We start from the raw sequence: 16,119 nt of genomic DNA on the forward strand, positions 1-16,119 counted from the left end.
CTGCTAAACAGAAACGATCATCTCTGTGTTAAATTTCAAAAAGTATACATATACCAAGACTCTATATTCACCTACTCATGCGAAAATTGCTTCTTTGTAAAGTATTATGTGACATCTACCGTGATATCCTACAGAAATGCTGTACTTGAAGTTATCTGGTTTTACAGAGCGATATTAATTTAGCAAAGGTTACTTTTATAAAACTGAAAGGTGAAGGACTGATACATCACCTTAAGTTGCAGGCGTTTATGTAGCTGCTTTCTCTGTAGTTAAAAAAATGTGTACTCGCTATACTTGGAATTAATACCAGCTCATCTATAGAGCACCTTCTTAAAGACTACGTACTGATGTAAGGTTTTGTAAATTTCTAAACTGTTTTAAATGGGATATTATCTTTTGCAATAAACTTACATATTTTTCCTAGGTTTTAAGACTCCATCACTAGCTTGGGTTGGTTTGGGTTATAAAAGTTAAACCTAAGAAGGATGTCCAATGGTCCTAATGGCAGGGAGAGTTTTCATTATAATCGCTTCTATATGTTTCCCAGGGAAACAAATAAAAAAAGAGCAGCTTCAGAACTTAGCATGGCAATGATCTCCTCAAGGCCCACACGTCCTGGGAGCCAGAGAGGCACTGTGAATCAATGATGCAATTCCCAGCTTCATTCAGACGGATACATATTCATGCTTTTTATCATTATTATGCTCATATACCTGAAATGTAACTTACTCAATATTTTTCTTTAATTATTTTTCCCATAATTCTCTTCCTAGAAAGAGGAATAATTTCTTTAATTATTTTCCCCATAATCCTCTTCCTTTATATCTATCACCACCATGAGAGAAACCAGTATGATGTTCCAAAAATAAAAGATGAAACCAAAATAATTTTTTAAAATTCTTGCTGGAGCCTGTTGAGTGTTAACGGTGCTGAGCCTGAGACCAGCTCTCTTTGTTAAAATGGCAGATCAGCAAATATTCAACACGTGCTAAAGCCCCTTTAACACCAAATGCATCTTCTACTTGACTAATCAGGATGCTTGAGAGAGAACTGAAAAGAAAACAACATTACCATCACGTGATTTAATTTTTTCCCTGCACTGTCCATTAGCCATCTAAAACCAGTTTGTTTACCAGTTTAGGTGGGAAAAACCAGAATCAGAAGTCTTGGGTTTCATATTATTCTACTACCCTCTTTTTTGCAGGATGACTTTGGGAAAGTTAGCCTCTGTGAGCTGCTGATTCCTTTTCTTATAATGCTGAACATCACCCTTCCCTGACAAGGGTGCCTGACAATTAAGTGGGAGAGAACCTTGAGCATTACGGAGGGCACACAACAGGCGCTCAATAAATGTGTATTTATTCATTTGTTTATTGAAGTAAATTGGGGGAGAAGAGGGAAGATGCCTTTATGGGACTGCAATGGGTTTTCAGAAACAGGCTTGAGGTTTTCTCAGGGCAAAAAGTGGTGTTAATAAGGAATGAACTCTTCCTGGCCTTATTAAGACTAGAAACCATGACAATGATCGATAAGTAACAAAGGCCTCAGTGAGCAAGAATACGCAGGCATGTCTAGCACAGAACAGCACTCTGGGGAATGAAGGATTCTTGCCGCGTGGAATCAAATACCCTAGAGGTAAAAGACACTGCAAGGGCTGGGCCCCTGCCATTTGAAGCGTGAGCAACTAAGAGAGGCTAGATAGATGATGCATCCAAGGGCTCGTGGAAATCATGTGGGAAGCCAGTGCTGGCAGCAATGTGGTGGGTGGGTGCAACGTGTGAAGGTCTACCAGACACCAGCGCCCAGGGTAGTTCCAGCAACCACTGGCACTAGACTTGAGACGCATTCTGACCTCCAGGTACAGTTTCTTTCTTAGCCGATCAGAGGCCTCAATATAGCCTTCACTTGAAAAGGCTCTCATTTTAAGCAGCTCAAGGCAAATCGCTGGATGCTAAAAGCGTATTTCTCTTTTTAAGTTCCAAGAAACATAGATGCTTTGTGATCATTATGCCCATCAAGCATAGCTTGCAGTAAAAAGAACTAAAAGACAAATCCACACGCAACACTCTTTGCATTTGGTGAAAACCATGTTTGACCGGCTTAAGGCTCATAACCCCTTTGGGGTACTTTCATCCCAACTTCATCCCCATTTTCTTTCCACCAGTTTACAGCCTGAATTCCTACTGCTCATGTCTATCACCCCTAGTCCTGAGGTTTCCCAAATATATGATTTCTTCCTGCATCCTCCAGGATCCTCAGCCCGGGAAGAACCACCTAGAGTCTGGTTTTCTCACTGCCAGGCTAAGCCGGCTTCCCAGGTAAGTGTGCCTCTCCACTACCGGCCTCCCGTTGCAAACCCCCTTCTTCTCTCAGCTGGCCTCCACAGAAGCATCCCACCTGGTCTCCCCATGTGCAAGCCCTTCCCTTTCACCACGTAGCAGCAAAACCAGTCATTGCTGAATTTAGACCTGACCCATGTCACACTCTGGCTGTCACAATCTGGCGTCCTGATAAACTTAGGAAGTCACACTAGGTCTGTCACTATGGCTCAGGAGGTCCCACCTGGCTCTCCTGTGGAAGTTCCCATCACAGGCCCTTTCACTGTCTGCTCTACAGTCACAGTGAGTCACCTTGGGTTCCTCAGAACCACCATGCGAACACTCCCTTAAGGGTCTGTACACACTTTTCCTTCTGCCTGGAACAGTCCCCACCACACCACCCGCCCTGCCCAGTTTCCAGCTCTGCTGGGGTTTCCCAAGTAAGGCTTTCCAAGACTACAACCACCGCTGCCCCAGATCATCCCAAATACCCCTCTTATACACTCACCTGGCACCAGGACCCCTCCACCAAAGTCCTCGGCACAGCTGGCCTTGTACATATACTTATGTAATTCTTTGATGAATGTATTTCTCTCTCATTAGCCTATTATCTTCCTAAGGTAAGAATTCTGCTTATTTTTGCTCACCTTTGAATCTCCAGCACTTAGCACAATGAGATTCAAATATTTTTTGCACGGATAAATTAAAGAATGAATTGGATTCAGTGGAGAGACAGGAAGAAATGACTCCCCGTTTTTTCCCTTATCTATGTACAGGCTCTATTTGTGCTGCCAGGAGCATCTAGCCTTCCACAGATTGGGGCCTTCAGCAGCTAATGTGGCCAGTTCTTCCAATTCCACTGTGGTCCACATGGCATTCAGGACTCAGGAACATCAAGCCACTACCATCTTCCCCCACCATTCATCTTGAATATTGACAGCCCAGCTTAACCTTGTTTCGGAACAAATTGTTTAACCTTGTTTCGGAACTTAATTAAATCCCCATGCATTTTGCACATTTTACCAAGATACTGCCTTACCGTATGAAAGAGAAAATTAGTTTTGAAATTAAAGCAGATTGTTAACTATTTTTGCTGTAATGTTTCCATTAAAATGCCAGAACTTATTACATGTGACCTAGTCCATTTCAGACAAAACGCAATTTAAAGGAGACAGGGTCTGTCTCACTAAAGAAGCATTTGGGGCAGAGCATTTTGTCTTGGCTTAAACCACAATTAAAATGAAAAGACAACAAGCATCACACCAAAGGATTATTTACTTCAAAGCAAATAAAAGCTTTATTTATTTACCTTTTTAAAAAAATTTTGGGGGCTTCCCTGGTGGCGCAGTGGTTGAGAGTCCGCCTGCTGATGCAGGGGACACGGGTTCGTGCCCCAGTCCGGGAAGATCCCACATGCCGTGGAGCGGCTGGGCCCGTGAGCCATGGCCGCTGAGCCTGGGCGTCCGGAGCCTGTGCTCCGCAACAGGAGCGGCCACAGCGGTGAGAGGCCCACGTACCGGAAAAAAAAAAAAAAAAAAATTTTTGGCTGCGTTGGGTCTTTGCTGCTATGCACGGGCTTTCTCTAGCTACAGCAAGCGGGCTTCTTATTGCGGTGGCTTCTCTTGGTGCAGAGCATGGGCTCTAGGCACACGGGCTCAGTAGTTGTGGCTCACGGGCTCTAGAGCGCAGGCTCAGTAGTTGTGGCACACAGACTTACTTGTTCCGCAGCATGTGGGATCTTCCCAGACCAGGGCTCAAACCCGTGTCCGCTGCATTGGCAGGCAGATTCCTAACCACTGTGCCATCAGGGAAGCCCCAAATAAAAGCTTTATTATCATGAACGGCTTTCACGAATTCTCAGAATCCATAACTAACTATGGTATATTAAATTTCACTCTAATGAAACCCATAATTTTTTCTCCTGGCAAAACCTCAATATATATTTCTTAAATCTTCAGCCACACACAGTGACCTCTCATCCGTGCTTGGGCTTGGTTCCCCAGGTAGCACACGCAATGTTGTGATACCCTGGTTATGCTGATAGAAAAACCTTCTTCCTCCTGAGCCAAACGGGCTGAGTCATTTTAACTGATGAAATCAAGAGTGGTTCACATAGCTCTTGCCCCGAGCACACCAAGCCCCACTGAACCTAATCCCACGTGCAGAGCTCCCATATGCATGATGGACAAGAGAAGTCATGTGTTTTTGTCATTGCTTTTTGTTTGCTTGTGTGTTTCAAGGTAAAAACAATATGCTTTCTGCAATTAGGGATCAAAGAGAGCAAAATAAAAGCCATGCAGAGCTTCAGCATTTGCAAACTCAGACCCCGGACCTGATCTTAATTCCTGGAACTGATCCCTCACTCTTCTCCACTACTACACGACAACCAGCTCCAAGGAAACTTCTCACGTGAACCTCAGCCCATAACCACTTTTTTTCCCAATAAACAGTTATAGATTCCCTTCTCTGTCCCAGCTTACTACAGTCTAGTGAGGGATGGGGGACAGGGATTCTGACAATGAGCACATGTCCTTTGCTGATTCACCCATCTGGATATCATGCCCCTCCTCCTTTTGACCCTCTTAATGCTGTCCTTGTTATTCTCTTATGATGATTATCTGTCTTGAATTATAGCTGTTTCTAGTTTTCTCCCTGTTTCCCAACTCTATGTAACATGTCATGAGAGTAGGAACTTCTTTCCTCCCCTTGTAAAGTCTTAAGTCCAGGAAGTCTTTGTTTAATTAAAGACTTCAACGTTATGAGCCCTTGTCTGTTCCGTGTGGACCGCTGCACTGGCCTTCAAAGTCTACTTTCCTTACAGTTATCCAGCTCCCTTGGATCTAGCTTCCTCGCAGCTACCTGGGGATCGCTCTAAGATGTATATCTGGCCGTGCCACTCCAAGTTTTTCTAACTGTGCCCACCACCATCCAGGGCATAAAATTCCTCCCATAGCAACGAGGTTCCTTGCAATCCAACTCCAACCTAGTACGTGCAGCCTAACTTCCTACCACTCCACTTTCCCCTGTACCATCTCCTTGCCACCTCCTAAAACATCAGAGGACATTACATATCAGTGGCTTAGCACACGCTGTTCCCCCTACCTGGGACACTGTTCCATTACCTATTTACCATGGGAAATAATTTTTGTTTGGGGGAATAAATGAATAGTAGCCATATTACTACTAATCATGATAATAAAGGCTCAGATTTCTTGAAGTTACATTGGGCTATTATCAAATGTTTTGCTTCCATTATCTTATATTTTCCTCAAAAAATTACCATAATTTTTTGGTAGCTAATGATGACCCCTATTTCCCAGAAGAATAATCGAGGCTTGGAGGGAGATAAGTTTTTTGTCCAAGTCCACAAGTATGAGATGGTGAAGGCTGGAGCTCTTGCAAGGTCTGCCAAACATGAGAGCTTGGGCTCTTCACTCCTATGCCAGACATCAAGTTGCAATTTAAATGTCAACTCTTCTCTGCAACTTTTTCTGATCATTCCCCGCTCCTGCCATGGGATTAGTCACTCCATCGTCCTCCAAGTACTCATGGTGCTTTGACCAGACTGCTGCTTATATTATCCTGGCATTTCTTTTGTCAACCCCTCACACTCACCTCCACCAGGAAGCAAAGTCCTGGGGGATAGGAAATGTCATCTGTATCCCTGGGAGCCTCGAAGTGTTGATCACGTTTCCTGAGATGCTGTAAATGCTTCACATGCTTGTTGAACGAATTGGGAGAAAATATGGAGACGGACACATTAAGAGGAAAAACAATCCAGGGTGGAAAGACAGACCAGAACAAGACCAGGAGTCCGACTTCAGCCCCCGATTTCCTGCACAGTTTTGAAAAAGTACCTTCACCTCCACCCCCCACCTCTGTCTTCAGAATGAAACCATCTGGCTTCACAGGCTAGTTAGAAGAAAAGTGGAATTATACACATGAAAATGCTTCAGTAAGTTTGACTATCTCGTTAATTCCTATTTTTAAAGAAATAGTGTTTGAGGGTTTTTTTTTTTTTTCCTGATTTTAAAAGGAAAGCCGAATCATTTTAGAAAGAGAAAAACTACAGAAACGTACAAATCATGTGTCCTTTAAGCAGACGATACCAACATTATTTTAGCTTCTGAACAAGGTCCCTGGGTCTGACCTCTAAGAGATCCAGAGCCTCTGGTGAGGGGCCACATCTCTTCCCCTCTTTGACCTTCAGGGCCCCATGATGGCTTTCTTATTGTTGTTGTTATATTTCTATAATCCTTCTCCATATTTAAGTCCTAGAATATCCTCACGTTATTAAAAAATTATCATAAATGTTTAATGGCGACATAAATGCATCACTTATGAATGTAGCATGAATCTAGAAAAGTGGGTTCTGATTTTGAAGGATCATTTGACAGAACTGAATCCCTTGAGTCACGGAGAAGGCCAGTGCCCTGGCACGGACGACAGGGACGGAGACCTGCAGGGAAGCCTGTTTCATTCGCCGTTGTTCTAACAGGGTTTTTTCTCTGTGGGCAGCTCCATTCCCTCCGCATTCCCAGGGAAGGAGCCTCTGGATGGGATTTCTCCTTCCTGTCTGGGGTTCAAGCCCTTGTGGCAGACATCTGGTGGTTGGTTTCATCTCGGGGGGCGGGGCGGGGGGACTTTATTTACAGCCCAGCTGTAGCAACAGCTTAATAATAATGCACGAACCCAGGTGCTATCCCAAGTCATGCCATAAAATAACTTGTAATCTGACTCATAACACTTGTGTCAAAGTAGGGAGAAGACTGTAGCACTGAAGGGGGAAAATAATGGCTCTTATTTACCGAGGGTCTGCTATGTGTTAAACTCCGTGCTGCGAGCCTTACACATGGGTTTTTACCCAGTCCTCACCATGGAACTGACAAGTAATAACCATTACTAGCCCCATTTTACAGACATGGAAACTGAGGAGCAGAACTGTGAAGTAAAGAGACTTCCTAGCTATGGAATAAGGTCACCTCACCCCTTGAGAAAAAGAGGACCAGTTCCCAGCCAGTAAAATCCTTTCAAACTCCATAACTTGTGCCCCAACCCCCATAGCCCTTAGAAAGAAACGCTGGGAGTGAGGGTGCTCATCAATGCCTAAATGGGAGACAGGCGCCAAGAGGGAGGAGATATGGGGACATATGTATACGTAGAGCTGATTCACTTTGTTATACAGCAGAAACTAACACACCATTGTGAAGCAATTATACTCCAATAAGGATGTTAAAACTAAATAAATAAAGTTTCCAAAGTTCACCAAGGACAAGAAAAGACTGGCATCTCTTCTAGCACCAGGAAACAGGACAGAAGATACAATGGAGTCTAACCTTTAAGACACACTAAAGTTACTTGTTCAAAGTCAGATCTGTCCAGCTCCACTAAGAAAAGCCAAAAGGCACTGAGATATTTGGAGGCAATTTCATTAGGATACGACGCACTGGTCATGCATCTCCTAGTACTAACTGTATCATACCCAAACTCCGTCTCTGCCTCTCCCTCTCTGGGTGCTAACAACAGCAGCCCCTGGGTGGCCAGTGGAGGCCCCAGCTTCTCTAGAGTCTGAGCTCACCTCCTCTGAAGAACCACAAGGCACATGTTACTGAGCCACGTGTGAAACTGTCACAGCAGCAGCATGTTTATTATCTAGGAGCACTCTCTTTCCTTGTAGCAGAGGTCTGCTCGATTAGGTGGACTAGGGAGAACGCAGTGGCTATTTTAAAAAATTTAGGAACTTCATAATTCCCATCTCTGTGACTCATCATGGAACAAAAGGAAGGTCTGGAGATGAAGCTGGCATTTTTATGCTCCAGCTCTCAAACTTTGATTTGTCTAAAAGAATGCTACCACACAGGGCTAGTAAAGTATCTGGGAATTTTATATTTAAAAAAAAAAGATCCTTAAGGGAAAGCCTAGCATGAAATAAATCTTTTCTCATCTTATTTTTAAAATCAGAATCTTTTAAAGCTATAAACAGTGATTTGTGCTTTCAATTAGTTCTGTTCTTTCCACTCACTCCTGTAGCTTGGATAAGCGCCTGCTACATGCCATGCCCTGGGCCGATGGACAGCTTCCCCACTCACTGGCTATAAGCACCATCCCCATGACCATATCAAGCAGCAACGAAGCTACCCCAAGCTCATTATGCCATCTTTCGGTTACCAACTGGAATTTCAGGTCTCTTGTATAATGTTTATTTTCTCTCTTAACCTGATCCCCCTCTAATACACAACATACATACATATTTACTCTTCTCTCTCTCTCAGGAATTTTCTCTAATTAATTTCATCTCAGGAAAACAATTTCCCAGATATGTATAGTGAAATGCTTAAGATGTCAGCTTCAAACTCTGTAGATTTGGGTATGGACTCTAGCTTTCTCCTTCCCAGGTGTGTGATGCCGGACAAGGAGCTTAAGCCCTTCTGACTACTGTTTCCTCTTTGAGAGGGGATCATAATATTTGTCAACCTCACAGATTAAATGTGACCATATCCCCAAAGTACCATCTCCGCCACACAACGAACACTCTGGAAATGTTAACTGACATTATTATTGACATATGCATCCTCTGAAGGGTATGAATACATTCTCCCCCCATTTCCTTTCCATTTGGTCTGGGTATTCAATAACAATTCTTTTCCTCCCTTATTCTCCTAGCTTAATCATATCACAAGGGTAATAACAGTAACACTTGTATAAGGGTAATGCAAGTACCACTTAACATGTTAAGGAAAAGAATGATGGGTTGTATGTAAATAAAATAGACAGCAGAAATCTTTCATTCCTTCAGCAGGTATTCACTGAGATCATCCTGCATGCCAGGGAACCACTGTGTCCTTAGAAACGCAGGAGTGATGAAGACAGGCATTGTTCTGCAGTTGCTAGGAAGGATGTTCTCATGACAGTATGATGAGTACACAAGGTTGAAGAGAGCAGAGGTCTGATCCCAACTTGGTGGAGTGGAATGTGCGTCAAGACATGAAGGAGGAAGCGGAGTTTGCAAGGTGGAAGGTCTTGGAAGGAAAGTTAGGAGGGGTATGTTCTAGACAGAGAGAATGGTGTGCAGGGGGACGCAGAGGGGAAAAAGAGCATTCTGGGACCAAGAGAGCCGTTCCCTTGAGTTGGCACAAGTGTGGGAGGTAAGGGGCACTGGGAGAAGATGCAGGCCTAGACTGGGTGCCCTGAAAGCCACGGTGAGCAGCTGGGCCTTCATCCTTGGCCACTGTGGGGTCACTGATGCTTTATCTCCAAGAAAGTGCTACTTTAAAAGACCGTGTTGGCCACAGTGTGAAGAATTAGAAAGGGACGAGAGCGGAGGCAGTGTGTCTTATCAGAAGACGTAGCAGGGCACCAGTGAGAGATGGTCATGGCCAGACACAGGCTAGTGGCATCGATGGTAGTGAGAAGCGCTTGGATAGAGGCCTTTAGACCTAGAACAAACAGAACCCGCAGATGAGCTGGATGTGGAAGGAGGAGACTACCTCTCCTTCCGGAACCCTTTAGAATCTCCATGTCTCCATTCTAGCTGTGTCGCCTTCTGTAAAACCTGCTATTTCATAAGCACCAGCATTCAAGGAGACAGAGAGTTCTTCAGATTTTATGGGTTGTTATGGTTCAATTACCAGAATTGAGGAGCTTGATCCTACAGATATCACTGTCATCATAAAACCACCAAAATTCTACGCCAGCTTAAGGTTTCTGAAAGTTACTATACAGGTCATCCCATTAGATTCCAAAGTCTAGGCAGGGCAATAGCTGGGTTTAAGGTGCTCATTATTATCTTTAAAATACTTGATGCCTAAATAGTCACTTAAGGTGTTAATAGTGCAGGAGTGCATAATATGCTAATTAAAAACAGGGACTCTAGCAATGGCACTGCTTGGGCTCAAATTCCAGCTCTTCCACGAACAAGCTGTGTGATTATAGGCAAGTTACATAACCTTCCTGTGCTTGTTATCTCACACGTAAAACATGAGTACCTGATGCAGGTTAAGTGATGTCAAACACACATCGTACTTAGCCTTCTGCCTGAAAGCAGGATATCTGCTCAATAAGCGATGGCTTTAGTATAAACACTGCTTTCTGAACAAGGTGCTGAGTCACGCAGTGAAGGTCAGGCATCCACCGACCACTTCTGGCTGGGAACACCCCACCTTCTCGTGTCCTAGACTGTCCTCACGCGTGCTCTCCGTGGGATGGGGTTGGATGTGGGTGGAGTTGGCACTGTGTCGCGGTGGCCCCTGCAGAGGCCTCCCGAGTCTTTGGGCTCACAGTGACAGAGAGTGGTCATGCAGGTGGGCTATCTGTCATTTGGGAAGTGAAGTCAGAGCTTTGAAACCCTGGCTCTCTGATGACTCAGGCATTTTCTGGAGTCTTCAGTGCTATTATGAGGTGAAGCAATGGAGGGTGGGGTGATTCCCACGTGTTTTCTTCCTTTTCGAATAAATGGCTCTGAAATTCTGGAGCTGGCCTCGTGCCAACTGCATTTACTTTTATTTAATCACTCAATAGACTCCTCTGCGAAAACTGGGGTAATTAGGCCCAAAATGTATCACCCAGAGGCTTATTCGAACTACCTGAAATAAAAGCTAGAACCCAATTTCAGCAAAATTACCAGTTTGTTTCCCTTCCAAGAACTTCTGGCAGTGCTTAGGTTCCCTGATTCTGCCTATGGGACTGTCCATCCCCAGCACCAGGGAGGCCAGAGGCAGGGGATGGCCTTCTCTAGAGCAGACAGCAGCAGGACTCACTGGCCAGGGAGGGGTTCCCTGACAAACCCCCTCACCTGTGCAAACAAGCTTGGACGTTTCCCCCCACACTCTGAGACCTGTGGGACAGCACAAAGTACACATGATCTGATATCAGACGTCCCTGGGTTCACAGCCCATCTTACTACTAGCCGTGTGACTTCGGCCAGGATGCTTCCATCCTTTGAAGCTCAGTCAGTCTATTCTCCTGAACAATGGGAGAGGATGACACTTACCTGTGAGGACTCAGATGAGCTCCATCACACAACAGGGATTTTCAGTCAAACTTACTTTTTTATTTTTTAACAATCTCTGAAGAGTACAAGCAGTGCAATAATAAACCACTGTGTTGCCGTTTAATTGGTAGCATATTCTCTTTGTAATGTGAACATAAAATCATGGTGCATCTTACACTTGATAAAACATGACTGTAGCACATAGAAACCATTCCCTGGTAAAAATGCAAGCTCTCAGATTACTGGCTTTTTCCATTATGTGTCTGCTCGGACACCACTACCTCCTTAAAGGAACCAAGAATATGTGAAAGGGAATATTGGTTTTACAAGAGTGTTTGGATTGGGCAAAAAAAGCACCAATAACTTCAGTCAATACATAATATTTCCAAGAATCTTGCATACATCACTGTTTTCCAATCTCATCCTTATGACAGACATCACTAATCGATTCAGCACTTCTTTCTACCAAGCCAAGATGTAGCTCCGGAATCTTTCTCAACACAGCGCAACAGGCAGCCACTGAGAAGCCACCAGAGTCGGCACATAAAGTGAAATCTATTTTCTGTGCCTGACTCAGGACCTTGGGAGGCAGGGAAAGAGAATGGGCATTGGCCAAATGAGAAAACTTCCATACATGACAAAGATCTCAAAAATGATACAGTTCATTACACAGAAGAAACTAAGGTTTAGAGTGTGGAAACTTTCTCCAGCTCTCCCTTATCCAAAATGTCCTTTACCAAACCATGCTGCCTTTCTCATCATCATAGTCAAAAATCCTTGGTCATTTAAGTAAACAAACATTTATCTGATACGTTAGACTCTGGCTAAGAAAGGAAGAGAGGGCAGCAGTCATGTAAAAAGTTTTTTGCTTTTTGTTTTTGTAAACTTTCCTTCTGCTCATTTGTCACCACCAACACTTCATTGTTCAGGCAGATGATCTACAGAAAAAATCAGGAATGGCTATTTCCAGCAAATGATAATTACAATGTGCTGTGCATAAGAATCAATCCATCCTACCCCTATGGTACCTGTAATTTTAATACCTTTTATCACAACATTTCTACTCCTACAAATAAGAAAAAAAGTCACTATGTAATCCCACATAATGACACGAGAACAACCAGCCCTACACCCAATCGGGTCTTCTTGGGATTTCAGAAGAACTAGACACGTCTGGTGTTTGCCATAAATATTGATTGTTTAATATTCCAGAGTAATGAAACTAACCAATAAGAATCATATCTGGAAAGTTAAAAGTGATGGTTGGAATGGGGATCTCTCCTCCTTGCCAGATTTCAATTTGAAATGAAATTGGGGCCTTCAGCGCTAAGACAGGGACCCCTGACCTCTGAGTAATTACTTTCCAACGTCATTTTCTTTAATTTGGATGAGCTAGTTCTATTCTAAGAATTGCTGGAAAGGCCCATTTTATGAAAATGAAGCCAAATCTTAGGAAAGACCTGTTTATTTCTTCCTTCTAGTTCAGGCACATCCCTGCTCCTAGTGAGGTGTGCTTGCTACATACCTCTAGTACTCCCCACTCAGCACTCTTTATCATTGTAATTACAGCAGCAAACCCAAGAGTCATTGAGGCTGATGACACAGCTTGCAGCTTAGAATGTCTGCAAGGCTCCTGGAATCAGCCCAGGGGGCAGGGAAAGTCTGAGCAGGCAATTCCTTACACTTCTCCCACACTCCCTGAGATGTGGGTTCCTGGTATTTAGAAAAAGTGTTCCTTGAGGAAGGAAAAGCAATCTAAACTGAGGGAAAAGCATGTACAAAAATATGAAGGTATGGTACAGCACCACATTTTCAGGGAGTATTTCACTCATTCATTCGCTCAACAAGCATTTATTGAGTATCCACAGTAAGCCAGGCACCCTCTGGGTGATAAGGATAAAAGAATGAGTAAATGTGATCCCTGCCCTCAAAGGGGTCCACAGAATGTAGGGGGCATGAGCACAAAAATCAGAAAATCACCTTGCAAGGGACTAAGTATGGCAAGCCTGATGACTGATCGTGTTATGGTCAGATCACAGAAGCTACGAATGGCCAGACTAGTGCATTTATGCCTTAATTTGGTAGACAGTGGGGAGCCACTGAACATTCTAGAGTAGGGGAGTTTCCTGGCAAAGATGAACAGGCCAGCTGTGAGCAGTGTGCACTGGAAGGGCAAGCAACCAGGACAGAGCATCAGATAAAAGTCTCAGCGTGAAAGAGGGCCAAACTGTGCTCACCTGACTATGTCGATAACACAAAGGGACAGAGAGACACACTGTACCAGAGGGAAAGGAAAATAATAATAATAGACACCAGTTATTTGGTGCTTTCTATGATCCAGGTACTGTTTTAAAGCACCACTGCTCTGAAGGAGAGACAGAGAGTTAAGAGCCTGCTATAGATGGAATGAGCCAAATGGATGGATGACCATCTTTAGGTCTGGCTCCAAAGAGAAGGAATGAAGATTAGGGAGGTCATAAAGTGTTTATCTAAGGTGCATTATGGGAACTGCAGATATGGAAGATTATAACTGAGTAAGAAATGGTGATGCTTTTAAGGTGGAAGGACAGTAAGACAAACAACGGAGAATGATTTACATGGCTCTCTGCATCAGTAAGGCAGGAGTACCCAGCACTGCTGGCGCCCTCTAAGGATGTCACCACTCCTTTAAATGTACATAACAAACAGTAAGGAACCACGCACTGACGTAAGTAGGCAGAAGCAAATGGCTATAAAGAAGGTTGTTACACTTGGCTTCTAGAGATCAAATCCTTGCCAAGCTACTGTTAGAATAAACACTCAGCATGCTAAGTTCTGTAACCGTGAAGCAGGACTACAGTTATTGACATCAACTTCCCCAAACTGGCTCATACCGTACCAGTTTAAAGCAGACATCCCAAACTGGCTTTCTGAGAGCTGAATCCAGCTGTTTGAGGATCATAAAATGTTTATAAATATTTTTTAGTTAGCTGCCAACACTTAAACGTCAGGAAATTTCACATAAAGTACGGGGATTTTTAGCTTCTCTCAAGAAGTTGGGAGTTCTAGCAGCTGTATGGCTAATCCCACATGGTGTCAGTCAATCAAAGCTGAGTACTACTTGTCTTCATTAAACTTTAGCGTCCCTGCCTGGTACATTTCATTCTTTCCTTCACTCATTCAGTCACTCATTCTTTCATTCATTCGTTCAACAAGTATTTATCAAGTACTTACTATATGCCAGGCACTGCTGTAGGGTCCGGAGACACAAATGAACAAAACAAAAATCCTTTCATTCTGGAGCTCATATTCTTACAAGGAGAGCCAGCCAATAAACAAATAAATAAAGGAAAATATATCTCTATCTATCTATATATCTATATAATCTATAGATATCTATATCTGTATCTATCTACCTAGCTATATAAATTATATAGCTAGGTAGATAGATATAGATATATATCTCACTCATATGGTGATAAGTACTAAGAAACATGAGAGAGTAGGGTGTAGAAATTGAAAGAGGATGGAGGGGTGTGGGGTATTATAGACAGGGCAGTCAGGGCAGGGAAGCCTCTCTGATTCGATGACACCTAAGCCAAGATCTGATTAACAGGAGGGCACAGGCCCTCAGACCTGAGGGAGAGATAAGCCAAGCAGAGATGGAAATCCACCAGTGAGTTTAAGCAAAGGAGTGACATGGCTGGACATGCCTTACTTACAAAAGGCTTCTCTCTGGTGAGAGAACCTTCCACCAGTCATAGATGAGGAAGCTGAGGCTCAGAGAGGCTCAACTCATCTGGTACACTCATCCTGGTAGACAAGTTCTAAGTCTAATTTTATTTCAGCAACTTGAGTTAACTCTCATGTTCTCCCAGCCCACGTAGGAAAAATCTGACCCATGTAGTCCAAAACAAAGCAACAACTGGTGCTGAGCGTTTGACGAGACCTGGTATTCCAGCAAATTAATTCCTTGACCCAGTTTGAAATGCTTGACAAGAGGAAAAGATCTACTCACAATCAGAACGTGATCCCGCCCCATTGTGATGACAGTCCGGTTCACCGTGCGAAGAAGCTGGACCATGATTTCTTGGATGTGGTGGTAGGTGAAGGCCTGTAACACAATCAGAGACATCTGTGTGACAACCAGGACACTGTATCTGCACACCTATCCCAAAGGACATACAACAGTTGTCAAACATGGTGATCACCAAGATCACCGCCACCACTACCGTCAGCATCAACATCAGCACCATCATCGTCATAATCACTGTCGTCCTCGTATCTCCATCGCCATCACCACCTGGCTTTGGGCACCAGGAACTTCACTAACCACCTTAAATATAAGTCAGTGATTAAGGGTTTAAGCTCTGGAATCAGAAACTTATGGTTCAGAATAGTAACTCTGTCAAGAACTATTGTATTATATTGGCTGAGTTACCTAACTTCTATGAACCTTGGTTTCTTTATCTGTGTAACAGGATCTAACCTGGAATAAGGAGGGGATTTGATGCAGGAAATTGGCTATACAGGTGATGAAAAGGCTGAGACACCAAAGAAGGTAACTTAGGGATTAGCAACAGCAGGCGGCCACTGTCATCCCTAGGCTGCAGAGACAAATAAAAGGAGGCAGTGTTTCTGGAGCCCGGGACTGGGGTGATGTGATGGAAACTGTAACATGAGAGAGCTTTGTGCAGTAGACACTGCATTATCCACCTTGGAGGAAATCCACAATGAGCCAGGTTGTAACATTTATAGGGTTCTGTCCACTTTAAATACAAGTCCCTGAACCTTGGGTAGGACTTACCGATGCTTTCTGAGCATCTTTTGGGG

At 43.7% G+C, this 16,119-nt stretch overlaps 1 protein-coding gene across 2 annotated transcripts in view; it reads right to left on the bottom strand.

The window, feature by feature from the left end:
- The window catches only part of DOCK2 (dedicator of cytokinesis 2), a 407,498-nt gene that overhangs the window by 211,492 nt on the left and 179,887 nt on the right, over positions 1-16,119 (bottom strand). For both annotated transcript variants that reach the window (XM_027084336.1, XM_027084335.1), the window contains exon 27: positions 15,305-15,400. In XM_027084336.1, coding sequence (XP_026940137.1) covers positions 15,305-15,400 — 96 coding nt within the window. The remainder of the gene's footprint in view (positions 1-15,304; positions 15,401-16,119) is intronic.

Source organism: Aethalodelphis obliquidens, unplaced genomic scaffold (genome assembly GCF_003676395.1).
Source record: "Aethalodelphis obliquidens isolate GAN/ISIS:26980383/991018 unplaced genomic scaffold, ASM367639v1 scaffold52, whole genome shotgun sequence".
NCBI lineage: Eukaryota > Metazoa > Chordata > Mammalia > Artiodactyla > Delphinidae > Aethalodelphis > Aethalodelphis obliquidens.